At 37.4% G+C, this 27,995-nt stretch overlaps 1 protein-coding gene across 10 annotated transcripts in view; it reads right to left on the minus strand.

Moving 5' to 3' along the window:
- The window catches only part of Dnm1l (dynamin 1-like), a 55,750-nt gene that overhangs the window by 27,302 nt on the left and 453 nt on the right, over positions 1–27,995 (minus strand). For 4 of the 10 annotated variants that reach the window (XM_005407113.2, XM_005407112.2, XM_005407118.2 and 1 more), the window contains exons 2-5: positions 6,135–6,282; positions 2,370–2,408; positions 913–959; positions 438–509 (exon numbers count right to left, since the gene is read on the minus strand). In XM_005407113.2, the coding sequence (XP_005407170.1) occupies positions 438–509; positions 913–959; positions 2,370–2,408; positions 6,135–6,282 (306 nt within the window). Of the gene's footprint in view, positions 1–437; positions 510–912; positions 975–2,369; positions 2,409–6,134; positions 6,283–27,995 lie in introns of those variants that run through there. The other 6 variants (XM_005407121.2, XM_005407119.2, XM_005407116.2 and 3 more) reach the window with 3 other exon arrangements.

Consider the following 27,995-nt stretch of genomic DNA (forward strand, 5'->3'; position numbering starts at 1 on the left):
TTTAGCTCAGCGGCAAAGCGCCTGCCTGGCAAGCGCAAGGTCGTGAGTTCGGTTCCCGGTACCGGAGAAAAACCAAAAAATAAAAATTAAAAAAAAAAAAAACAAAGTACAGTACATACATCTCCCAAGTTATATAATGTTCCCGGAGTTAGGAATATAATCAATTCATCAGAAAAGAATAACTCAGTATAGCAGTATTAAGCAGAATAATTATAATGTGGAATGTACTATACATAAGATCAAGAATAAACATATGAGATATTTGACATATAAAAGCTCTTAAGACAAAGGGGTTTAAAGCAGTTTTTATATTTATGAAAAAATATGTGACAAAGACCAACATTATGAATTTATAATGCTCCTTATACATTATAAAGAAAACCCTCAATGATATATTCACTAGTATTTATACTTTTCCAGGTATAAAAGATGCCTACCTTATTATTTCCTGAAATTCTTTCTGTCTCATTTTCAATTTCTTGTCGAATTTCATCAAAATCTGTGTAGAGCTAAAAATTATTAAAACATAAAGCATGACATTCAAAATAAGATCAAAGTTCTTACAGCGGAGTGCGTGTGGCAGATTTCAAGCGTGTTTATACATTTCCTTCAGAGAAAGAGCAAGCACACTCTAATGTACACATACACTGTTCTAAGCCAAGGACTCAGTTTCCATGAGCTCTGTTTGGAAGTTGCCTGACCTCACTACAATTAAAACTCTCCAAGTTACAAAGAATCAAGTTCAATTTAAAGTTTACCAAATAAGCTACTGCGGTTAGAAATATTATTGAGAAAGAAACTATTTTACAAGGAATAGCTTCTTTAGAGTAACAACAAATTAACAACGGCAATTACTACTTGTACAAAATATTTTCAACATGTTATATCTTCATTATATTCTTGTGTGATTACCTTATTTTTGGTGTGAAGAAATTTACCCCATTCTTCTGCTTCTACCCCTAGAAAAAGAAAAACTAATTTATGGGAATTACTTTTATGGTTAGCTAAGAATTCAAAAAAGCAAGACAATAAAATGTTATTTGCTCCTATTTGTGATCAACTATAAATTAACAAATGTTCTAAGATCTGCTAAATTATAATTTCACGTTATAAAAACTGAATTTTGTATTTCAAGAACATGACTCACTTCAGATAGAGTTGCACCTAGGGCTTCCCAAATTTGAAATCTGTATGATTATACTGGAGTAAATCATACGCTGTTTAAACATCTTATACACTGAAGAAGTTTACCTGATGAATTAAATTAAGGCTAAGAAGGAAAACTAGGAATCCCATTGGGTAATGCAGAAAGCATATATGACAGATATGTAACACTCAAGGTAAAAACTTGCAATATATGAATCAAACAGGTAACATCTGAGGTGTTTGTTAAGTGTGTTTTCTTACTGGTTATCTATAAAGTCCCAATTTGCTGTTCCTTTGAAGAACCCTCTCAGTAGTAGGGTGCTAGCTATTTCAGAATGTATAGTTTTAAGATAATTTCCCCCAAAGGCTAAGACTACGTTTTCCCACAGATTTGAAGACAAGAAAGAAATAAAATAGAGGAGGAAAATAATTCCAAAACGAAACTCCACTGTCTGCACCACATGGATTAGACTCTCCATTCATTCATTTCTCATCACAGGCCTGTTCCTCCTTGCACTTGCTAAACAAGAAAAAAGGAAAATACATTCACTGTCTGCGCTGTGTACACATCTAAAATTTGAAAAGCAAGTTTTTTCCCAGAGAAATTAGAAATGTTTAATTGTGAAGGTAATGTAACTTAACCTTTCCCGAGCACAGCTATTCTGCTTTTATAAAATTCAAAAAATTCTAAGTATCTTAATGATTAAGTGCATTGACTAATGCGTATCAGCCACCTGAAATAAAAGTGACTATGACTGTCATATAAATATTTACCAAGGAAAAGATGGACAATGTCTTGGGTAGAAGGAGAGTAAATAAAACTGGATCCTTTTTCCAAGTAAAATGCTCACCTACGGGCAGCTTAGTACCTTCGTCCAAGAAGTCTCATTGGAGGACTGCAGTAATCTAGGTGAACAGAACTCAAAAAGGCAAGTACTACATACCAAAGGGCTGTTTTCAATTCACCTGATCATAAAAGAGGCCTAGCTTCACAAGCACATTTTTTTAACAATAAAAATAAAAATAAAATAAATTACATTCACCACCAAAAAAGCCTGCACGTTGATGCAATGCCAGAAGGGTAACAAGGACCACTAAAACCTGCAACCAAAGTGGAGAGGCAAATAAAAACGAAGGAAAAAATGCACACAGCCTGTCAAAGTACAGAAGCACACATGCAGGCATAATAGAGAAAGGGCCGAAAGCAAACGGATAAAGGAAACCTTTAGAAAGGTGTCTTGAGTTTTTCCATGTAGCAGGGTCTGTAGTTAAAGAGAAACAGCATAGAATGATAAGTTTAGTGCTTAGCCCTACAATTTTAACCTTTTTTAAAAATCAAAACCTTTTTAAAATCAAATTAGAAAGATGTACGTTTTTAAGTAATATAAGCAAAGCATATTGTGTGCCATAACTAATTTTAGTATTTTAAATTTTTTCCACTACAATTATCTCACCATTGTTTCTAATTCTAAATGGATTAAAATTAATCTACTCAAAGATGTGCCTGAAATAACTGCTAGCCCACTGTGGGAAAGGATACATTGTCTGATTTAAAAAAAAAAAAAACATACAGTATACTGAGCACATCTTTCAAAACCTTGAAAGAGTAAGTATATGCAAGTATTTATCCTAGCAGCCAAGATTTGCGCTTTATATTTTCTTTGAAATTTATGTTGAATTTAACAGAACACCACAGAAAGCTAACTGCTCACTTTCTGGGCCTCGGTTCACACGGTGTCCACTGCTCGCATCACAGCTCCCGTCCTCTCTTTTTCCCTTTCATTCTTTATTGCCTTTTGGGGGGCAACTGATGGCTTTTACAAACGGGTAACTTAACTAAGTGCGAGTAAAGATCCAAACCACACCAAGATTCTCAAATATTACTGTAGAAAGCACATATTTGTATTTTTAAAAGAAAACAAAAAGCTTTTGCTTTAGTTAAAAAGCTTTCCTTCCCCAAAATGAATCAGAATTTTTCAAGTTTCCACTGACACTCCTCAGAAGTATAACACAAAACACAACTTTGGCTTTTACTCAGTTATGGCCCGTTAGGATTTTTGTCCAGAAAGAATTCTAAAGCTTGATTTATTTTTTACCAAGACACAAGTAATCATGGAATTCAAAGTAACCATCCCACTCTAAAATATAGTTTGTTTTCAACAAGAACTCATCAGAAAAGTCGTTTACATTGGCAGAAGTGGGGGGGTGCAAGTTGAGAATACCACAAATCTACATGTTGATACCTCAATTATACCACGGAGTTGGCAGAATGAAGGATCTCTTGCAAATAAATTTCCCTGATAAACTATACATATTAAATCCCAAAATATTTTATTTCAACCAGATTTGATCTAAATGGATCACAGTCCTAATGTCATCTTAGGATACACTGTTCTTCACATATTATTGATAACTTAGTCCTTTGTTACCTAACAAAGCCCTCAGAGGTTTTATAAATCCCTGTACAAAATAGTCAGTGTGAGACTTCTTAAAGGTTTTCTGTCTGCTTATTTTGTTGCATTCTCTCTGTCAAGCTGTCTGGTAGTTCATATTCTTCTAACTAAACTGTACGTTCTACTTTGTAATTTCTAGTTTTTTCTGAGTTAAAATAATTTTATGATAAGCTGCAATTGCTTATCCCAAAGAGAAAAAGGCTCTGATGAGAAGCTAAAGAACTATGTTAGAGCCAGGCATGGTGGTACACGCCTGTAACCCCAGCACTTGGGAGGCTGAGCTGGGAGGACTGCTTCAAATTTGAGGCTAGCCTGGGCTACACAGTGAGTTCAAGGTCACCCTGAACTGCAGAGCACGACCCTGTCCAAAAAGATATAAAAAAAAACTATTCTAGAATAAAACATGAAAACTAATACGTAAATTTATGAAATTTATTTTGTGTAGCAGGTAGCTGAGTTGTCATTTTAAGGGTATGGGGCATATACACACACATAAAAATAAAATAAGCACTAAGCTTAGGGAAAAATACATACAGAGGAAAAGACAGGCAGACTGATTACCCATCACGAAGAGACACCAACAAAACACAACACACACACATAAGCAGAATACCAAGGAGCTCACATATCTATGACAGAATGGACATCTTTTCCTAACAGGCAAAGCTTTATGTAAGGCAACTCTACCCATCATCTGCAAATAGTTTCTAAGAAACAGAATTTCATTTACCATTCAAACTGACTGAAGAAAATTAGAAAGTTAAAAAGATCTAACATAATACAGTTTCTTGTTGGTAAATTTGATGAAATGGGTAGGGATGAAATTTAAAATATGTTATTCTATATATCTGAGACTGAACCAACCACTGGTTAGTCAAGAATGACTAAATTCAGGTTTAGAATTCCAATAATAAAGAAATACTACAGAAATGGAAAATGATTAACAACATATCAAGAAGATCTGTAGCATAAGGAAGGTTCCTATACACCCCGACTATCTAAAAATATTTTGTTACAATCTACAACTTCTTTAACTTGCTCCAGTGATTAATGTAGAGTCACGGTATATGCACATGATAGTTCTGTTCCCCATTTTAAAATAAAAAAGAATCAACACTAATAGCCGCTATGATTAAAAAAAATCAGATACAGAAATTAAAGCAATATCCTTTTTGTCAATACTGTCATCCTGCCTTAAATCTGAACATAAGATATGCAATGAAACTGCACTGAAAGTATCTTTCCAGAAAAGAAACAGACATGGTACCATACTGCAAAAGGTTCTTAATAATGAGAGCTATTTTACAAGCATGAAAAGTTCAAGCCAAACGCTGAACTAAACAGGAACATTAAATATATTACTGTCATCAAACACTTCATATTTGACTAAGTGTAACTAATACAGGATACGCATTTACTAAGCAACTTAAAAGCTACTAATAGACATAGAGAACATTTTGTTTAATATTTTCAGCTTAATTTTCTTTTTAAAAAAAATCTGTATGGAACAATGTATATTTCCTAATTTTTCATACTCCATGTTTAATATTCATATATTACTGAAATAACTTCAGTTTAGCCGGCAACTAATCCTTGACCGTGGAGGAAAGGATCTTCCAAAGTTAAAATAGAGTGTACTACAGAGGTAAACCTCAGCATGAGGAAAAGTAAAAAATAACAACTTAACAATTATAACTCATGCTGTAAACATAGCCCTTGCTATTTCTCTTAGATTGAGGGACAAAGGAATAGCAGGTACATGGTAGTTCTATAGAACGAGAAAATTCTATAGAAACGAGAAAAGAGGAGGCAGGGTAACAAGGCTGAGCTAAGAGCCGGTCCTCTTCATTTCACTTAAAATAAAACCTTTCAACTAGAATCTAGATGGCTTAAAAATTCTCAATCAAGGTAAAAAGCCAGGGCTAAGGCAGAAGGATCACCATGAGATTCAAGGCCAGCCTGAGCTACATAGCAAGACCCTGTCTCAAAAAAACTAAGAAGTAAAAAGCCAAAACCGTTGAGGTTAAAACTGGGAAACTAGAGAAGGAGGGGGACTTTAACTCATTCCAAAAGATGCAGTTTTTTCCTTTAAAATAATTAGCAACGCTGGGAGTGTTGGTGCATGCCTGTAGTCCCAGCACTTGGGAGGCCAAGGAGGACCACCACAAGTATCAGGCCAGCCTGGGCTACATGGTGAGACCCCCTCAAAAAAAAAAAAGAATTAAAAATAAAAAAAATAAAACAATTGGTAACTATTTACTAAGTGTCTCAACAGACCCTCCACTAAATAGCATTAACAGTAATTTACAAAACTGAGTTATTCAAAAGGGACTATTCTTAACAACTTTATTCATGGCCTTTCAAAACAACAAAAATTACACTTTAAGAAAGATGCAAACTACTCTTCACAGGACTTGATTTTGCTACTGCCACTAATTCCTACTTGTCTAATCAATTCATATCTTGTTTTAGAATAGAACAAACATTTTAGAACAGCATTTTTAAATAACTCTTGTGCCCAGTTCAGAAATTTACCATTTTCTTCTCCTGATGTTTTTCGCTTGTCTTCTGGCGAAACATGGACCAGCTGCAGAATGAGAGGCCTCCGGGTGACAATGCCAGTGCCTCTGGGAAGCAGGTCCCTCCCCACCAGGCTTTCTAGCACTGAGCTCTTCCCACTGCTCTGCAAACACAACGCATGAGAGCAAAGTGAGCTTCTTCACAGGGTTTTCTTACATTAACAGACGGTAACAACAAATCACCGTACAAAGAAATTATTATTAAAAAGTAGTAGACTGTTAACATGAAATTTAGTTATATTTATTATGATACTTCTCTTTTAAAAAAAAATCCAAAAACACACAATAAAGCCAAAAAACAACAACAAAAAAGGCCCACTCTCCCAACCTTTTAAAATACTTTCCCAACTAGGTTTTAAAACCTACATGATATTGGTATATATAAGACCATGCCTATAATATGTAGCTATTTTACTTTAAATGGGAATCATTTAAAGTCACATATATTTTTTTCTAACTTGTTATTTTAATGTAGTGATCAAGGATATTGTTCTTCATCAATATATTAGCAACTTGCATGCTTAATAATTAAATAGCATTCTACTGTGAATTCAAACCTCAACGTATGTAAGGCATTTAAATGCTCTTTCTAATATTAAAAATGCTGCAGTGCACATGCTTCTGCATGTAACCTTACCCATTGCCTCATTAGATTAGACTGCGGTAATTACTGGTGTACAGATGATAAGCACACACGCACACCACCGTGCCGCACACAGGACGGCACCAAGCTGTAGCTCTAACAGCCTGCTAGGAGTCTGGTCAGGGTGCTGCACTTCCATCAACACTGGGTATTATCACTTCCTTAATCTCTGCTGCTTTGATACACAGAGACAGCTCATTTAAATTTGCATTCCTGGCAGGTGTGATGCCACATGCCTGTAATCCAAGGACTCAGGTGTTCAAGGCCAGCCTGAGTTACACAGTAAATTCAAGGGCAGCCTAGAGTGAGATCCTGTCTCAAAACTCAAAATACAGCTGAGGATATAGCTCAGCAGCACAAGCGCCTGCCTGGCAAGAGCAAGGTCCTAAGTTCAACTCCCAGTACCAAAAAACAAAAAAACTACACAAAATAAAAACAAAACAAAAATATTGCATTCCTTTATTACTGAGGTCAAGCATTCTTTTTAAAAAGGTTTTCTATTCAAATGCTTGTTTAAATGCTTTTGTGTTACGTTTCTTTGTATTCTATAATAAAGCTCTTTATCCATAATATATTTTTTATTTTGAATGCCTCTTCCAACTCTTTATTTGGAAAATTTATTTTACTTTATTTATTTTACTATTTTGGTTTTTGGAGACATAGTCTCATTTTGCTACAAACTTGTGGCAATCCTCCTGCCTCAGCCTCCCAAGTGCTGGGATTACAGGTGTGTGCCCCACTTCCAGCTACTTTGCAAATTTGAATGCTACCAAAAGGTTGCATGATTAGTTGACATTAAATACTCATATACCTTAACACAGATTCACCATTAACATTTTGACACATTTCTTTTATGTTTCTACTTACACATACACACATACTTTTCTTTTGCCAGCCCAGTTGAGAGTTATTAACAGATATCATGACATTTCACATCTAAATACTGTGGCATGTATCTCCTAAGACCAAAGGCATTCTTCTGTATAACTACAATATAATGATCATACTCAGGAAATTTGAAATAGGTAAGAGTACTAATATTTAACACACAGTAAATAATAAAATAACATATAAAGCTCCATATACCTTTTAAATGGGCATAATGTCTAGTAATCATTTTAAATATTTCTAAAGATACCATTTTTCTGTAATATATTTTTCTATATAAAATATTTTTCCTGCACTATTATTTTTTTTCATCATCAAAACTAAGACATCTTAATTTTCTCCAAGTGCAAAGATCTTAATTTCACCAGTTCAATTAGAAATAGGAACCAATAGAGCCTACATAAATTAAGCTAATTTAAAAAGTGACCAAAGGACTGACCAAAGGACTATTAAGAAAACCGTAGGTGAAGCTTAGGGAAATAACAAGGGATAGTACAGTAACTCAGATGAGTGAAAAAAGAGGGAAGCTCTACCACTGAAAGGATCACAACTTCCAGAACAGAGCCACGGCCAGCCCCAGGCTCCTACACACATAAGTATGAGGCAGGAGAGTGAGTCTCCCTTCTCCCCAAGTCCTGCTGAGGCTCCTCACTTCCTAACCTAACCGGAGGCCGGAGGACATAGGGCCCATTCAGAACGCTGACTGGATCTGGAGGGTCAAATGGAATTTGTGGTACTCCTAAGCTTTGTTTCCAGGCTTACTAAATCTCACTCAGTAAAATCAGGGATTTTCCATCACTTAATTGCTGTCCTCTACAATAATTTAAACATGAAAATTTCATTTTTTATATGCTTGATATGACAAAACCTGCCCACAAAAAAAAATTATATAATTGTTTATTTTCAAATGGAGGGGTATAACTGCTAATAATATTCTTAGAATTTGTTAGTTTTTCTTATTCCTTATTTTGTCCATACGCTCTTTTTTCCGACCAGGTTTTCCAACTGACTAGTAGTTGACTTCATTGGTCAACTGTCTTATTGATTTTTCTTTTTAATCGCTTTTATACTGTTAATTTCTTATGACTGTTTCATCCTTCCCAGAAAGAAAAACGTTTATCTGTTTTTTAAAACAAAACGAAACAAAACTCCTTAAACTGAATGTTTAGTTTATTTCTGAGTTACTAACACTTTTGCCCACCCCCATACAAACATAAATTCCCATCATTCCTTTCTTCCATACCAAGAATTGCAGTTCTCAATTATAAAGTTTGTTATTAATTAAGAATATTTACCATACTTGCTTTTTATTTCATATAACACAGATTCTTAAATTTTGGTGTTTTTTGTTTTTTTTTTTTTTTTTGTCTGTTTTGAGATAGTTGCTATGCAGTTCAGGCTGGCCTTGAACTCACTTTGTAGCCCAGGCTGGTCTCGAACTCAACACAATCCTGCCTCAGCCTCCCCAAGTACTGGGATTATAGGTGGTGCGCCACCATGCCCAGCAATACAGATTCTTCAAAGAACGATGACGCCACCATCAACATAATTGCTGAAAATATTTAAGATGTTTTGAATACGATCCCTCCATTCTCCTCTTTACAGATGGTACTTTTTCCTTTTAAACCTCATTTTTTTCTGGTTTAATTTATGCATAATGTAAACCACCAGTCCTGTTGTCTTTTCCTTTTCTTTTTTCTATTTTCTGCAGTGCCTGAGAGCCTCATGCACACGCAGGAAGCACTCCAGTCCCCACAAGTGCTTCAGTAACGCAGCTCAAGTTATTCTGATTCTCTAAAACTTGTTCTCTAGTTGATGCTTGGAGGATCTAATGCAAACAATATTCTTCAATTCCTACAATATTGGTAACTGTCACTCATACTCAAAAATCAGTCTGGTTACATAAAATTACATTTCTCACTAGGTTACTGTTGAAAACTAGGAAGGTAATCTGACATTCTTTCACTTACAAGGGGCTCTGTGACCTGCCTGCATGTCTCAAAGATTTTTATTATTCCTTGAAAGTCTAGTAATTCTCTATATTATGCCTCGTACTGGTCTTCTGCATCTGTGTTCTCAGTGACTGCTGTGCTCTTTCAGAACAGTTCTAAGTCTTTTTAACTCACTAAAACTGTGTTAAACCATAAATTTACTACCTGTCCTGCTCCTCAGCTATGGTCGTCTTCGAGAACTCCTACTTTAGCTATCGGCTCCTTTGCTTGTTTCCAAGATGCCAATTTCTAAAAATAAAATTCACTGTTTGTAATTCTATTTACTTTTTCTGTCAGTCTCCTCTCCTTACTCCCTCTGCCCATCTGTTGGTCCCCTTCTCATATGGAAAAAATCTATCCCACTATTTCCTATTACCTACCTTTTATTTTGCTGTTTATGTATATTTTGGGTTTCTCATATGAAAGAAACCATGTAATATTTAAGCTTATGTGTTTACTTAACATTAGTATTAGTAAGCTTAGTATTTTACTTAACATTATGGTCTCAAGGTGCATCCATTTTCCTATAAATGACTCAAGCTTATCCTTCTTTATCACAGAGTAGTATTCCATTGTCTACAAATACCACATTTTCTTTATTCATTCATCTGCAGATGGACATATAGGCCACTTCTAAGATTCAGCTATAGCAAATTGTGCTGCTATAACCATCAGTACGCATTTATCACTGTAATATGATGCCTTTGACTCTTTCAGGAAGATACCCAGGAAGGTATAGGATGAATCTAATGGAATTTCTAGCTTTAGTTTCCTGAGCAATCTGCACACTGATTATATGGCTGTACTAGTTTACATTACTACCATCATCATCTTTCCCCCCGCAGCCTCGCCAGAATTTGTTGTTACCGATTTTTTGATGATTGCCATTCTTTCTGGAGTAAACTAGAATCTAAGTATTGTTTTAATTTGCATTTCTCTAATGGCCAGAGACACTGAACATTTTTGCATGTATTTATTGGCCATATTTCTTTTTTCAGAGAAGTATCTGTTCATTTCAATTGCTCTTTTTTTTTTCTGATGCAGTCTTTAACTTTGAGGGAGGTATAATTTTTTTTTAAAATTTTACAAATTCTAGATATTAGTCCTCTGTGCAAGGAATAGCTGGTAATTTTTTCCCCCAATCGATAGGCTGTCTCTGTTCTGTTGGTTGTTTCCTTTGTTGTGCAGAAGCTTTGTAATTCAATATGATCCCATTTGTTGGCTCTTGGTATTGTATCTTGTGTGACGAGGGTTATTTTCATAAAGTCCTTGTCTCACTTGTATGTCTTCCAAAGCTGTATCTATTTTATCTTTCAACAGACTAAGTGTTTCTGTTTTAACATTTAGATCTTTGATCTATTTTCATTTTAGTTTAGTACTTTGGAAGAGATATGCGTCTACATTCACTCTTCTGCAAGTGGATAGCCAGTTTTCCCAGCACCATCTGTTACAGAGGTTATCTTTCCTCCAGCATAAGTTTTTGGTCCTTTTGTCAAAGATCAGGTTGTGAATATGCTGGAGTTGTTTCTGCATCCTCTACTCTGTTCCACCAATCCATGTCTCTTTGTTTTCCAGTACTACACTGTTTTTATAATTTATCTTTATACTATAACTTGAAGTCTGGGATTATGATGCCTCCTGCCTTGCTACGGTTGCCCAGGACTGCTTTTGCTATTTTGGGTCTCTTCTGGTTCCATATGAATTTCAGGACTACTTTCTCTAGGACTGCATTTCTCTGTGGGTATGCTATTGGTATTTTGATTGGGACTGCAGTAAATCTGTATGTCAGTTTTGAAAGTATGGCCATTTATTTTGACGATGTTAGTTCTGCCTACCCAGGAACAAGGGCTATCTTCCCATTTTCCTAATGTCCTCTTTGATCTCTTAATTTAGAGTACTGTAGTTTTCACTATAGAGGTCTTTCACTTCTCTGGTTAGGTTAATTTCTAAGTATTTTTTCTTGATGCTATTGTGAAAGGTAACGTTTCCTAATTCCTTTTTCAATCAGTTTATTATTAGTACATAGGAATGATACCAATTTTAGTGTGTTGACTTTGTGTTCTGCTACAGTGTTGAATTTGATTAGGAATCTATGTAGAGGAGTATGGCATCTGGAAATAATGATTTGATTTCTTCCTTTCCTATACATATCCCTTTTATTCCTTTCTCTTGTATGCGTGCTCTGGCTAATGTTTCAAGAATTAAATTGCACAGTAATTGAACAGTAATGGTGATAGCTAACATCCTTGTCTTGTTCCTGATTTTAAAGGGTCGGCTTTCAGTTTCTCCCCAGTTAATACGATGTTGGCCACTGGTTTGTCACACATGGCTTTTACCAGATTGAGCAAAGGTCCTCCTGTACCTATTTTTTTCAGGATTTTTGTCATGAATGGATGTTGGATTTTGCGAAAGGCTTTTTCTTTGTCAATTAAGATGATTGATGTGGTTTTTGTCCTTGGTTCTGTTTATGTGTTACATTTATTTCTTGCTTTGTCTTCTCATGTTTCTATTAGGTTTGTGTATGTGCACTGAGGTTTGTGGAGCGATTATAGTAGAAAAACTGTTGCTGGTATGGAGATCCCTTTGGTATCTGATTTCCAGTGATGCATGCACTCTGGTCATGGCTAATTAGAGGTCTCTGCCTCTGTCCCAAAATCCAACCACCTCCATTAATCTGAGGAAGGGAGGATGCAGCATAACTGGCCCAGCATCCAGCGCTCTGGAAATGAACCACCAGTATTGTTGATGACACGAAGACAATCCAGATACTGGCATACAGTAAAAACCAATTAATGGCAACAACTATGCCACCCTGGTAATAGCAACAAAATCGGCAATAGAGTTAAGAGCAAATTAAATATTGACATACCATAAGAATCAATAAAAGCTACCACTGTAAAACACATAGCAATAGAAGAGATCTATAATTAGACATGACAAACCAAATATTGACATACAGTTAACATCTACTAAATGCAACTATGTCACCATTAACAGTGGAAAATAATTCACTAGCTGGCCATGGTGGCACGTATCTGTAATCTCAGTACTTGGGAGGCTGAGGCGGGAGGGTCACCACAAGTTCAAGGCCAGTCTGAACTACATAGTGAGTCCAGGCCAGCCTGAACTACATAGCAAGACCTTGTCTCAAAAAACAAAATAAAAAAATTTAATAATAGCATGGACTAAATATTTAAAAATTAGTAAAGCTTAACAGTAATACTAGTAAAAAAAATAAAAAATAGTAATACTTGTAAAGATGGAAGGTGTGGAGACGAGAATACGAAAGAAGTAAAACTTGAAAAATAAAGAGAAGATGAGAGAAAAATGAGACAAAGGATACTATTAAGAGTAAAAGAAAATTAATAGAATTAAAGTACCAAAAAAGACCAAAAAATAAAGGCAAACTAAGACAAAAGAGAAACAAAAACCCAAAATCCAGTTGCAGAAGAAGAACTGAGTCCAAAAAGCTTCCTCCATGTTTTTAAATGAGTGGTTTCTTTCCAGGATATATAGTGTTAGAATCCACCAGACATGGAAAAGGGATTGTGAGTCACTACCAAGACCGAGTTTGTTTCCACTCTCACGTTTCTGTGTGTGAATGCCGAATCCCGCCCCACCTCTCCTGCTGCGCATAGCTGGTCAGTGGCGCCTGCCCTAGAGTTTCAGTCACTCCAGCTGCTCCTAGTTTCTGTGTTACTCTGATCACCCCAAGTCATGGCTCTCTCCACCTACCTTTGCAGCCTGTGGCTTTGCGTGGTGCCCTCCCTGCTCCAGAGGCCCCTCTGTGCATGCACCCCAGGCTGTGGCAACTATCCAAGTGAAGGCATGTCGCTACTTACACTGACAAATGGGGAAAGCAAAGAGACCACTGAGCTGTTTGGGATGTAGGCAGCAGATGGGGAGGGGGCTGTCAGCAGTCCACTGGGCTTAGGGCCAGCACTTTCAATCCCAGCCAAAAGCGACACATGATCAGCCTGGGTTCTCAACACGGAGGGTGCGACCCCTACGAACTTCCCAGCCTGAGGTTAAACTTTTCAGAGGGGTCTGTCTCACCTGTGTCCTTTCTGCAACTGCATACTGTTGCCGTCTCACACCCCGTCACTGTAGCAGGGTGACACTGGAAACTCTGAAGTATGGTTGTTCCATAGTTAGTCTACAGCTCAGTCTTAAACAACTGACCCCTTCCCAAAGTGACTCCTGATTAAGCACTCTTAAATAGATTTCTTACCCAACTCTGTCCAGTCACTTTCAGTGTAAAACCCTCTGCTGCTTCTGCAGTTTACAACAGCCATGGGCTTTTCTGGAGGCTAGCGTTTCCAGGCTGGTTTGATGTTTCTCTGCGGAGCTGCTGAGCCTCGCTAGGCTTACCTTGTGTCACAGGAGACAGGTCCAGCTCCTTGGGAGACAGGGTTCCTTTCCCAATTGCTTTTTCTTTTTTTCTGCATTGTACTACTGTTTTTCCAGCTTCCCTGCAGTTCCCATTTTCCTGTCAGCACCCTCCTGTTTCCCAAAAATCTACTTCTTCTTTCTCTTCACGAAGCTGCTGTTTTCCAGATGTCTGGATTCTAGGTCTTACAGAGCCGGTATTTTGCTGCTAGTCTCTACTCTGCCATTTTCTTCCCTCTCTCTTATGTGTTTTTGATTTTAATGTCTTTCTCCTTTTAATGTTTTTTCTCTCCTACAGTACTGCCTGGTAAGGTTGTCTGCTCACAATCCTTATTTGCTTTCATTTCTAAAATAAATTTTACTTCTAACACTCTACTGAATTCTCCCTAATTTTGACATTTCTCTTATGCAAATCAGTTTCTTGAAATGCCTTATCATTATATCTTTTGTCTTAATATCTCATGGTTTTCATGTTTTATGGGCATGTCTTTCAGGAGTGTTTGCATTATCTACAGGGGTCTTGCTTTTCTCTAAAAACTTTGCATGAAATTTGAAGACACTCATGATATATTACTAATTTTTAAAAGGGACTGGCTCTGAATGAATTCTTTAACTTCACACTCTAATACTCCCTCTTGGGGCTGCGGATGTAGCTCAGTGCTAGGATGTTTGCCTAGTTAGTTTGAGGCCCCACGTTGATCCTCAGCCTCACCACCACCAACAAAAACCCTGAAGTTCTTCTGTAGTTTTCACAGTTTAAAAGTATAGTTTCTTTGTTTTTAAGGTCTCCTGGCTCTGCTCATCACTCCAGACATTTATGTGGACATTCTCTTTCCTTTGTTTATACTCTTTAGGGATACTTAACCGAATTTTCAGTTCCTTCTCCCTGTGATGACTGGCCCTGAAAGGAAGCTTTAGTTGGTTAGTTTTTAAAGATCTGGGAAGGGGCTCCAGTTCTTTCAGACTTTACAATAAACATCTTTCAACACTCACCCATTACAGACATGTGTAACACTCTTCCCAATCTCAGCTAGTATTCTTAAAGTGGCCCTCCAAGATTTCTAATAGCCTTTGGCTATTTTTTCAATTTTTCAGATTCATCAGCTGTTCCATTGCTTCCTTCTGCTTCTAATACTGATGATAACATACAGGCCTTGGAGTTGTTCATGGTTTGTCCCCAACCTGCTGGTATTTGAGGGTATATGGAGAAACACAGTCAACTAATTTTCTTAGACCTGAGGTCCATGCGTTTTTGGTTTTCTTACCCTATTTATTCTGCTTTCATGGGAACATCATAAAGGTATTTAGCAAGTTGTACCACTGTTGCCATCTGCCCAGAGTCCCTAGTATGGACATTTAACTCACCTAAAAATACTGACACTAATGTTTAGTCTTATATAAGTTATATTTTGTAAATAAGGTACTGACACATGCTACAACATGCATAGTCTTAAAAACTTTACATTAAATGAAAGAAATCAGCCACAAAGATCATATATCACCTGCTCCTGTTTATATGAACTGCCCAGAATAGGCAAGTATGAAGATAGAAGGTAGATTAGATGGCTGGGGATGAAGGAGCGTAGGTACTGATTGTTAATGGATACAGATTTCCTTCTGAGATGATGACACATTTTAAAATTGATTTATGGTGATGGCGGTACAACTACATAAGTATGACAGAAACCATTAAACACTATATTTTACACAGGTAAATTTTATGATATGTATTGTACCTCAATAAAGCTGTTACAAAAACAAAATTAAGCCAAGCACAGTGGTTGTATTCCCAGCTACTGTACTTAGGAAGCTGAAGCAAGAGGGTAACTTGAGTTTAGGAGTTCAAGGCCACCTTGGGCAACAGCAAAACACTGTCTTAAAAAAAAAAAGGGGCTAGGGCTGGGGATTTAGCTCAGCGGCAAAGCGCCTGCCTGGCAAGCGCAAGGTCATGAGTTCGGTTCCTGGTACCGGAGAAAAACCAAAAAATAAAAATAAAAAATAAATAAATAAAGGGGCTGGTATGTAGCTCAGTGGTACATGCTTGCTTAGAATGCACAGGCCCTGGGTATGATCCCCAGCACTACAAAAAAAATAAAAAAATTTCTTGAACAATACACAAAATGCACAAAACAGAAGAGACAAGACTAGTAATTCAACTACCATAGCTATCAAGGTTAAAATATCTTTCCTCCATAGAAGAAATTTTGGGAAAACGTGATCCATGTAACTGACAGTGAACTAGTAGCTATGGTACAGCACATGTTTAGCATGTCCAAGGCCCTGCGTTTAATTCTAGCAAAGAAAAACATTAGTAACCACAATTTGTAACCCCTTCAATAAATAAAATATGAATAACCTGATAGAAAATATTGCAAAAAATAGGAACAGAAACTCACAACAGACCCACAAAGGGTCAAGAATCATGGTAAGATGCTCTAAGTCACTAGTAATCAATGGGATACAATAAAAAGCACAAGATACCATAAAGGAACAATGAGACATAGGAATGTTCAGAGTTCCTGTGATTATTGAAACTGTCACAGCAAACAAAGGGTAACTAACACACTAATGTTCCTCAGCACCAGCGTAAATTGTGATATATTCCTGTATCCATTATAAAGCACTGTAAGGGGAAGAACACGAGTGGATATACATATATAAACTACACATACATAGTAATAGTGGATAAAACATTGAAGAAAAGTATTTAGTACTTGACATCAATTATCTCAGGTTTGTTTGGGAGTTTTTTGGTACTGGGACTCAAACTCAGGACCTTGCGCTTGCCAGGCAGGTGCCTGTGCCACTGAGCTACATCCCTGGCCCCGTCTCAGGTTTAAAGTCATGCAAAACAATATTGTATATTGTTTACATCATCTGTACATATATTGTACGTATAATATAAGTCATGGGCATGATAAGCCCCAAACTTAAGAAAGTGATTCTCTCTCTGGGAAAGACAGTCATTTAACTTAGTAATAATGTTTTATTTCTTAATTTGGAAATAGGTGTAAGAATGTTCACATTCTTGTATTCATTGTATTTCTTTGATATTTTCAGTATTTTAAAATAATTGTAACCTTCAATATGACACGCCATCCCACATTGAAGAGGTAATAATAGAGGTGAAAGTATTTCCCCTTTCTGTCCCACACCCACAGGAGACATCTGGTGGAGCCACCGGCTTGGATTTCGGTTGTATACCAACTCCTTTATCTGCTCTCCCTTCCATAAACATTATCTTTGATCATAAGTGTCCAACTCTAGAGGGAAGTTTGCTGCAGAAGGCTATAAGCAATTCAGGTAAGATTTCAATTTCATTTCATATTACTTTGGACAAAGACTGAAGAGGGCCATAACATTTTTTTCCTGTTTTCACAGTCATTAGTTTGTTATACTTATTCAGGACATTTTTTCTAGGGCTGTGAAGCCTGTACTATGGGCCTCCTTGGAGGAGAAGCAGAGAGGGTGGCCAAGGCTTGCTCTAAAAATAGAATTCCATGGAGTGTCCCAAGGAACACTCCAAATACTCCCAAAGTTGGATCAATATCCTGTACAACACTTAGGAGCTAAAGATTTGTGTGTCTGGTCTCTAGCTTCTTCCCAATTGTACTGTAGTAGGATTTATAGGGTCTTGAATTCTATTTTGAGGTGTGCCCTTTCACTGAAAAGGTTTTGTTATACTGTTAGCTCTATCCATGGCAACTAGCATCAGTTGAGGGTGAAGAATTTTAACTGCTCATTCATGCTGATACAGGAGACAGGGCGTGGCAAAGCTAGCTGGGGAAATAAGCAGGAACTGTCAATCGTAAGACGCCAGGGCAGTGCCAAATAATACTCTGGACCCGTATGTGGAACTCCTTGTGGGCTCCCACGAGATATGGACAGCATAAAAGACTCACGAGGAGCCCACCATCATGACTCGCAGACTCAAGGTGTACTTTTATTTTTGCTCTTCTCCTTTCCTCTTTGTTCAGCCCAAATTCACCCTACAGAGCTAGTTCTTTCCTTGCCCCTTCACCACCCTCTTTTCAAATAAACTTTTGGGTTGTCTCGAATATTCAATTCTTTGTTTAAGGCAAGAAGGACCCGGGATGCTTTTGTTTGGTGAGCCATTTCTAAAGAACCTACCCTATAACTACGCCACATTAACCAAGGCTGATTCATCTAAAATGTTTTTATCAGTACATAAAGATTACATGTACATAACACATCTTAATTCTTTTTTTTTGTCCCCTACACCTCCCATCCATTTCTGCTCCTTCCAACTCTTGGTCCCTTTTCCTTCTGCAAAAGCTCTATTTCCATGTTTTTTTTTTTCTTTTTTCTCCATCCCCTTCCCCTCCTCTTCCTCCTCCGTCCACCCATTTCCCTATCTACTCAAAAGAGATCTCCCTACTTCCTATTATCTATCTTTTATTTTGTTTTTTGTTTATATTTTGGGGAAGGTTTCTCATATAAGAGAAACTGTACGATATTTAAGACTTACTTCATTTAATGGTGTCAAGGTACATCTGTTTATCTATAAATGCCTCGAGTTTATCTTTATGGCAGAGTACTCCACTGTATATAAATACATTTTCTTTATCTATTCACCTACTGATGGGCATACAGGCCATTTGCAAGTTTTAGCCGTTATAAACTGTGCTGTTATAAACATGCGCATGCATTATCACTGTACTATGATGTGTTTAACTTTTTCAGGAAGATACCTGAAAAGAGGAATAGCTGGGTCAAACCGAATTTTTATTCTTAGTTCTTTGAGGAATCTCCACACTGATTTCTGTAATGGTTGCGCTAGTTCACACCCTCACCAACAATGTGTAAGAGCTCCTTTTCGCCCACAGTGTTGCTAACATTTGTTGTTATCTGACTGGAATATGATGGAATATCGATGTTGTTTTAATTTCCATTTCTCTAATGGCTGTTTTTTTAGGTATTTATTCACCAGTGGTACTTCTGAGAAGTGTCTATTCATTTCAGTTGCCCACTTTTCAGTTGGGGGGGGGTATGTTTTTGGTTTTTTTTGTTTTTTTTAGTTCTTTAGATATTCTAGCTAGATATTCTGTCCAGAGAGTAGCAGGCAAACTTTTTTTCCCATTTTGTAGGTTGCCTCTTCACTCTGTTGGTTGTTTCCTTTGCTGTGTAAAAGCTTTTTAATTTGATATGATCCCATTTGTTGAGTATTGGTGTTACCTCTTGTGCCACTGCAGTTTTGTTCAGAAAGTCCTTGACTACACTTATATCTTCAAAATTTTTACCTATTTTATCTTTTAACAGATTGTTTCTGTTTTAACATTTAGATCTTTGATCCATTTTAATTTTAGTTTAGTACATGGTGAGATACATGGATGTGGCCTCAATCTTCTGCATGTGGATATCCCCTTTTCCCAGCACTGTTTATTAAAGGTTATCTTTCTTCAAGTGTGTTTTTGGCCCCTTTGCCGAGGACTGAACAGCTGAATGTGAGTGAGGTTGTTTCCGCTTCCTTCATTCTGTTGCACTGATCCCCATGTCTGTTTTTCTGTCAGTACCCTGCTGTTTTTATCACTGTAACTTTATAACTTGAAATCTCGGATTGTGATGCCTCCTGCTTTGCTTTTATTGCCCATAATTGATTTTCCTACTCTGTGTCTCTTCTGGCTCCATCTGAATTTTAGGGTTGTCTTCTCTGGATCTGTAAGGAATGTTGCTAGTATTCTTACTGGGACTGTATTAAAAGGCTAATTCTCACCACACACACTAGGGACTGAACCCAGAGACTTCACACTGGGCTACATCCTCATCTGTTTTAAAACTTTTATTTTGAGACAGGTTATTGTTAAATCACTACATACTCCAAGCTGGGCTCAAACTTCTGATCCACCTGCTTCAGCCTCCCAGAGAGCTAGGATAATACCATCACACCCAGCTTCATCTTTTTAACTTTTATTTTTCATTGTGTAAGACAGGCCTCTTATTTCTTTATTTTAATGTTAATATAATGACAAAGATGTGCATCTGTTTTTTAATTTATTTTGAAATAATTATACATTTATAGAAAAGGTTTCCTCAGTATTTGTTCATTTGAATATTTCTCATACTATTAGAAATATTACTCACATGATATTTATGATAGTTAAATTTAAATGCTCTTGACTTACGTCTCAAACTCTCTACCATAGGACAAAATATAAATCTGGGGCCAGGGATATGGCTCAGTGGCACAGCACCTGCCTGGCAAGCACAGGGTCCTGAGTTCAATTCCCAGTTAAAAAAAAATTTTTATATATATATAAATCTGAAGTTTAAACCATTTCCTAAATTGAGGTGCTAAAATGTAGTTCTTCAGGGTCATTATGCAGTTTAGGGCATTCTTTTTTTTTAGGGTAGTCCTAAACTTGTTGTATTGCCCAAACTGATCACAAACTCACAATCCTCCTGCCTCAGCCTCTAGAGTGCTTAGAATATAGCTGTGCACCACCACACTGGGCTACAATCAAGGTAGTTATATTAATGTACACGTAACAATAATATTAACATATCAACCCTTCAGAGTCCAAACTTCCAAAACTGCTGCAAATGTAACAGCCTCAAGGAAGAATTTTTCTTGTTGGTTGTAAAGTATACACCAGTGTTCTGTGGCTCACAGAAGAAAAGAATAAGAGATGCAGTACCTGATAGGATCATGAACCTGAACAGCTGAAGAAGTATTGCTGAAAATCTCCACTTTATGGGGCCGGGTAGACCAGTGATGCAAAATGTGGCTCACACGCGCAAGGTAGTAGGTTGAATCTTTAGGACCAATAAATAAAAACAAACTTCATTTCCATAAAAAACAGAAAAGCGTGAAGTGACATGAATCTACACATCTAAGAAACCCACCAAGTACAAGTAAAACAAGCACGAACAGATCCACATAGAGATAAATTACAGTCAAACTATTACACTGTGTGTGGCTGGCACAAAGTCCGAAAGCAGGAAGAAAGCAGCAGAGGAGCAATATATCATAAACTAAAGAGAGCCTCACTAAGATCAACAACAGGTGTAAGAGATAGGCCCTCAGAATTCAAGGGAGCCAGAGGATGACTAAAAGTACTAAAAGAAAAAAATTACCACCAAAAATTCTGTATCAGACTTAATACTGTAAAAATGGAAAAACTCCCCAAAGCAATCTGCAGACTCAACACAATCCTTATCAAAAACCCCAAATCTTGCAGGGCGTGGTGGCACATGCCTGTAATCCCAGCACTGAAGAGGCTGAGGTAGAAGGACTGCTGCGAGTTCAAGGCCAGCCTGGGCTACACAGGCTACACGGTGAGCTCAAGGCCAGCCAAACTGCATAGTGAAACCCTGTCTAAAAAAAAGAAAAAGAAAAGAAAAAAAAAACCCCAAGTCCTGAATATAGAAATGCGAAATGGAAAAGCTAATTCTCAAATTCACGTGGTACAGTAAGGAGCCCCAAATAACCAAAATGATGTAAAGAGCAAAGCTGGGAGACTCATTCATCCTGTGTCAAAACAGATGAAAAGCTATGGTAATCAAGGGAGTATGGTATTTTCATGAGGACAGACATATGGAAGAAACTGAGAGTCAAGAAATACACACATCGGGGCTGGGGATTTAGCTCAGCGGCAAAAGCGCCTGCCTGGCAAGCGCAAGGTCGTGAGTTCGGTTCCCGGTACAGGAGAAAAACCAAAAAAAAAAAAAAAAAAAAAAAAGAAATCCACACATCAAAAGTCAACTGATTTGCAAGAACAGTGCCAACAGCAGCGTTGAAGAACAGTCTTTCCAATATATGGACCAGCCGGGTAGGAATGTGTAAAAGATGAAATTACACCCCCTACCTTGTAACAGTAAAAAATTTTCTGAAGTGGATCAAAAACCTAAATGTACAAGCTACAACTATACAACTCTTAGTGGAAAACCCAAAAATAATAAATCTTCGTGGCTTAGGATTTGGCAATATCCTCAACTGGACACTAAAAGCACAAGCAATGAAAGAAAAAAAATAAACTGGACTTTACCAAAATGAAAAACATCTTTGCATCAAACAACACTACCAAGAAAGTGAACAAACTAAAAGGGAGAAATATTTATAAGTCATATATTAAGAATCTAGTATCTAGAATCTATAAAAAATTCTTACAACTCAACAATAAAAAGACAACTGCAACAAGCACATGAAAAGATGGCTAGCACCGTTAGTCACTAGGGAAAGGCAAAACAAAACCACAATGAGATGACACTTCACATCCGTCAGGATGACAATAGCCAGAAAAACAGAGGAAACAATTAATGATGAGGATACAGAAAAGTTGGGACGCTCACAGGCTGCTGATAGGAACTGTAAAATGGTGCATCTGCTGTGAAACGGTTTCATCGTTTCTCAAAAAGTTAAACACAGAACTATTACACTGACCTAGTGATTTTAACCGTAGGTATACACCAAGAAAACTGATAAATTCTTTTTTTTCCTCTTCTTTTGTTTTTTTTTCCGCCGGTACCGGGAATCGAACTCACAACCTTCAGCTTGCCAGGCAGGCACTGTGCTGCTGAGCTAAATCTCCAGCCCCAAAAACTGATAAATTCTTTAAGACAAATGTTCACAGTGGCACTATTCACCGTAGTTTTTTTTTGTTTGTTTCTTGCGGTTTTTTGCACTGGAAATCAAACTCGGGGCCTTGTGATTACTAGGCAAGTGCTTGTGCTGCTGAGCTACATCCCCAGCCCTATTCACAGTAGTTAAAAACAGAAACAACTCAACTGGCCATCAGTGGACACACAAGTAAAAAAAATGTGGTTTACATATATAATGTAATATTACTCAGCAGCCATTAAAAGGAATGAAGTACTGATACATGTACAACACAAAAGGATGATGTTATACCAAGTGAAAGAAGCCAGACGTAACTCATCACATATTGTATAATTCCATTACAATATAATATCCAGAATAAGTAAATCCACAGAGACAGAAAGCAGACCAGTGGTTGCCAGGGGTAGCAGAAGGAGAAATCGAGAGTGACTGCTTAATCAGTAGAGTTTTCTTTTGCAATGAAAATGTTTTGGATCTAGACAAAGATGTTGGTTTCACACTATAAATGTGCGAAGTGCCACTTAATTCTCTCTTTAAAATGGTTAATCTTGGGGCTGGGGATTTAGCTCAGCGGCACAGCACCAGCCTGGCAAGCTCAAGGTCATGAGTTCAATTCCCGGTACCAGAAAAAAAACAAAAACAACAAAAATAAATAAATAAATAAATAAAATGGTTAATCTTGGGCCAGGGATGTAGCTCAGTGGTACAGCACCTGCCTGACAAGCTCAAGGCCCTAAGTTCAATTCCCAGTACTAAATAAATAAATTTTAAAAATGGTCAATTTTATGCAATGTAAATTTCAGTTTTTTTAAGTTAAAAAGGAAGGAGCTATGGTTATACAAGAAACTGAAAGAAACGGGAAAGGTGTTTCTCTAAAAATTCTCAGAGGAAAACAATTCATCACAAAGAATGAAAAATGTAATCAGTATTTGGAACCAAACTGCTAAACCTAATGAAGCCATCAGCTCTTACAAGCACAGGACCATTGCATACGTTAGAAGATGCAAGATTCCAGGAGGAACTAAAAAGTAGATAGTACTCATGGCAGAAAAGAAAGGGCATCAAACAATTAAAAAAAAAATTGGTCCTAGAAGGAACTCAGATAGGGGTTTAAAGGTACTTTGTTTTCCGAAGCATTTAGCATTTAAAAGGAAAGACAGGCCTGGCATGGTGGCACATGCCTGTAATCCCAGCACTCAGGAGGCTGAGGCAGGAGGATCACGGCAAGTTGGAGACCAGCCTGGGACACAAAGTGAGCTCAAGGCCAGCCTGAACTGCATAACGAGACCTTGTCTCAAAAACCAAACAAACAAAAAAAGGAAAGACAGTAACAAATGTTGGTAAAGATGTGCATGAACCAAACCCTCACTCACTGCTAGAGCACATAACAGGTGTTGAAGAACAGTTGGGCAGTTCTCCAAAAACTTCAAAGTTACTGTATGACCAAGAAATTTGGCTTGCAGTCTCAAGATATTGAAAACATATGTTCACATAAAAACCTGTACACAAATGTTCACAGCAACATTATTCATCATAGCTAAAAAATGGAAACCACCAATGCCTATTAACTGATGAATGAATAAATGGGTAAATCCATACAATGGAACATTATTTGGCTATAAAAAGGAACGGAGCGCAGGCTGAATACCCTTTACCTCAAATGCCTGGATTTGAACGAAGTGTCTCAGTTTTAGGATTTTTTTCAGATTTTGGAATATCTGTGTATACTGAATGAGGAATGGGATCCTAACTTAAATATGGAATTCCTTTGTTTCATATATACTTTATTGTACAGATAGCCTGAAGGTGATTTTATATAATACTTTTAGCGCCCCTGCATTTTAACTACACCCTGTCATGAGATCAGGTATGGTATTTTCCACTGTGGCATTCTATCACTCAAAAAGTTGTGTACACTGGCTGGAGTATTTTAGACCAGATTTTTGGATTAAAGATACTCAACTTAATACATACTACAATAGGGATGAACCTAAAAAAAAAAAACTGTTGAACATATAAAGCTAGATACAAAAGACCACACGTACAATTTCATTTCTATGAAATGTCTACAACAGACAAATCTAGAGACAGAAAGAAGATTAGTGGTTGCCTGAGGCTGGGAGAGGCTGAAATGAAGGAGTGATTGCTAATGGTTAAGGAGGTTTCCTTCTGGGGTAATGAACGTGTTCCAAAATTAGACAGCGGTCATGGTTGTACAATCTTGTAAATATAATATACTAAAACCACAGAATTGAATACTTCATAATAGTGAATTTCACGTTTTATGAATTTCTTCATGTCAGATTTTAAAAGGCTGGTTTACAAGTTGGTCATTAAAAGCCAAATCGCTTTCCCTTTTTACATCTGTCTAAACTACGGAAGACGGTGTGCTAATCCCTGAAACAAAAGGCAAAGTGAAAAGTACATTACCAGCAACACAAGCTGGAGGCTTGGGTTAATGTCAGCTGCACCCTGGGCCTGTTCTAGGTGGTGGTTTGAATTACGCACCTGAAGGGCTCCCCCTTCCAGTTCTCAACTTAAAGAGTGATTAAATTTTCCAAGTTAAGTCACAAAAGTTGCTTAAAGTCTTATCTCCTTCTCCACCTGCAAAGTATACCATGGTCTAAAAGTATCAACCTTCTCTCTCCCCATTCTCTGTTCTTTCCACACAGACGTTCTCAGCTAAAGAAGGAAAAAAGCAATATATTTAGCTAAGTAACAAAAACTGTAACTAATACCTGTAAACATGATTCTCACTCTTGAATTCCTGCAACACCTCAGCCCCCAAGTAAGTATTAACTGGCAAATATAAGAAATCAAGGTTCAAAAGATTTAGGAGTTGGCAAAGCTTGTCTAGGAATTGATGTTTTGGAGCAAAAATACCACCAAAATCAACATGGTACTGTACCATCCACCCTTAGACACAGCTCCCTGAATTATTCCTGTTTTTTCTAGTATTGTGCATCATAAAATTCAATGATTCACTTTTACACGTTGCAGTTGAGTCTATGAACCATTTTGATCAAAATCACTAATGGTACCATGCTTACTGCAAACTTACCAAAAATCTCTAGGAATGGGATCTAGGAAATGTTATTTTCAAAGTGACTCTTACACACATTGGAGTCTGAGAATCACTTTTCTAAGACGTTCAACAAGATGGGACTGGACAAGCCGGATATGGTGGTGCACATAATCCCAGGACTCAAAAGCCTTAGGCAGGATCACTTCAAGTTCATCTGAGGCCAGCCTGCGCTACATACCTAGTAAATTCAAGACCAGCTTGAACTACAGTACCTGGGCTACATCCATAATAAGTTCAATGACAGCCTGAATTACAGAAGGAGACACTGCCTCCAAAAAGAAAAAAGATTGCCATGTGTTATGTACATGTACTAGAAGCCCACAATGAAAGTAATCATTATGTACTTAAACATGCACTAATAAACAAGGAAAGTTTTTAAAATAAATGTATGCTGTATTTGTTATACAACATCAAACAGTAAAACTGGCATGAATGCAAAGAGTGGTGTACCAGTGATGGCAAACCTTGTAGAGACAAGTGCCCAAGCTGCAAACCAAAACCCACTTATTTATCACGAAGCGCCAACACTACAACTAAACCTGAATACTGAGGTTTTATTTAGAAAAAACGATCATACATTAACATCTTTTATCCTAAAAGAAAAACACACATGCCATAGCTTCATCACCACTGTGGTAGTATGTATTCAAATCTAGTAGAAGAGGTTTTTTTTTTTCTTCCCCAAAACACTGAAATAAATATGACGGAAAAGAAATTGTTTCTATCCCTTATTTCTTCCATACTTGAATAATAAAGGATTGGATTTAAGGAGGAGTTCGACAAAGATAAACCTCATTAAGTCAAGTCAAAACTGATCCCTTGAGAAATGTCCAACGCACAATGGTAGCACACAGCTATCACTGCCCGCACCAGTTTCTCTCAGCACAGGTTAACGGCTTTCAGATGGATGAGTTTTTACTTTTCTTCCAGACCCCTTTCTATTTTGCTAACCCACAGGTTTACTGACTGAAACGTTATTTTGTGTAAGAAGAATCCTTCTTGATTTTAAACTATTTATGCTGATACAATATAGAATATGCTCATTCTTTTACTACTGCATGCTTAAGAAGCAATGAAAATCTCTTAAAAATACAGGCAAAGTGTCTAGTCTGCAGCTATACAACACCTGCAAATTATTAGCAATGAAAATTTAATTTATATTTTCCTGTCTATAAGTCTGTTTATGAAACATTACTTTTAATGTAAATATTATCTAGTTACACTGAGTAATATTCACTCTAAATATTTATAGAGCTCCTATTATGTGATCGAGACAGAACAAGTTATGCTTGATAAAAATACTGGTCATGATTTACTATATTTTCATGATTCAGAGTCTCCAAGCATTACAAACAGTAAGTGTTCAAATACTGGAGTATGAGCTAGGTCTGGTGGCGCACACCTGTAAGCCCAGCACTAGGGACGCTGAGGCAGGAGGATCGCTGCAAGTTTGAGATCAGCCTAGGCTACAAAATAAGCTCAAGGCCAGCCTAAACTGCGCAGCAAGACCCTGTCTCAAAAAGGGAGAGAAAGAAAAATACTGGAGTATGTAAGCAGAGTTGAGACTACCAGACCAAGGAAATCTGTTTCAAAAATAACTTCTATTGCTTTAACTATTTAAAAGCAAAACAACAAAAGCGAAAGTACAGAAGGTCTATGGTTCCACGGTTTACAGTACTTTGATATCTTCTAATATTCTAAACATTAGCTCCTTCTCATAATTTTACCCCATGCACTTTCATTTTGTAGCAAGATGTAGCGATGCACCTCATGGAAAATGATGGGGAAACCTTCAGCTCTAAAGCAAAGATACTATTAAAAAATTAACGCATCTAAAATCTATATACCAAGTTACCTCTAAAATGCTTTTCTCTGAATCCTAATAGGATTCCTCTTCAGTCAAAAAGAAGCAGCAGGCAAGGAAATGAAACTCAGGTCTGTCTGTCACTGCAGAAATACATGCTCAACATGTGCGCATGGAAAAGACGATGACTTCGCTCTGAGACCCTACGTAACCAGGCAGAGAGCCTGACGCCCAGCCTGGGTCGCAAACACACACTGGACGAGCAAGCACCCTGCCGAACCACAAAACCTGACTACTTCCTAACGCCCAGAGGGCTCCAGACACCAGTGCGATTTTTAAGATTAATTTTATCTGCTGGTGATTCTGCAGCCCTGCCTCGGCCTCTCCGAGGGGCTCGCGGGGTCACAGCGCAGGAAGAGCGGGGCGGGCTCCCGGCCCC

The sequence above is a fragment of the Chinchilla lanigera genome, unplaced genomic scaffold, assembly GCF_000276665.1.
Source record: "Chinchilla lanigera isolate Chin_1 unplaced genomic scaffold, ChiLan1.0 scaffold00104, whole genome shotgun sequence".
Classification (NCBI taxonomy): Eukaryota; Metazoa; Chordata; class Mammalia; order Rodentia; family Chinchillidae; genus Chinchilla; species Chinchilla lanigera.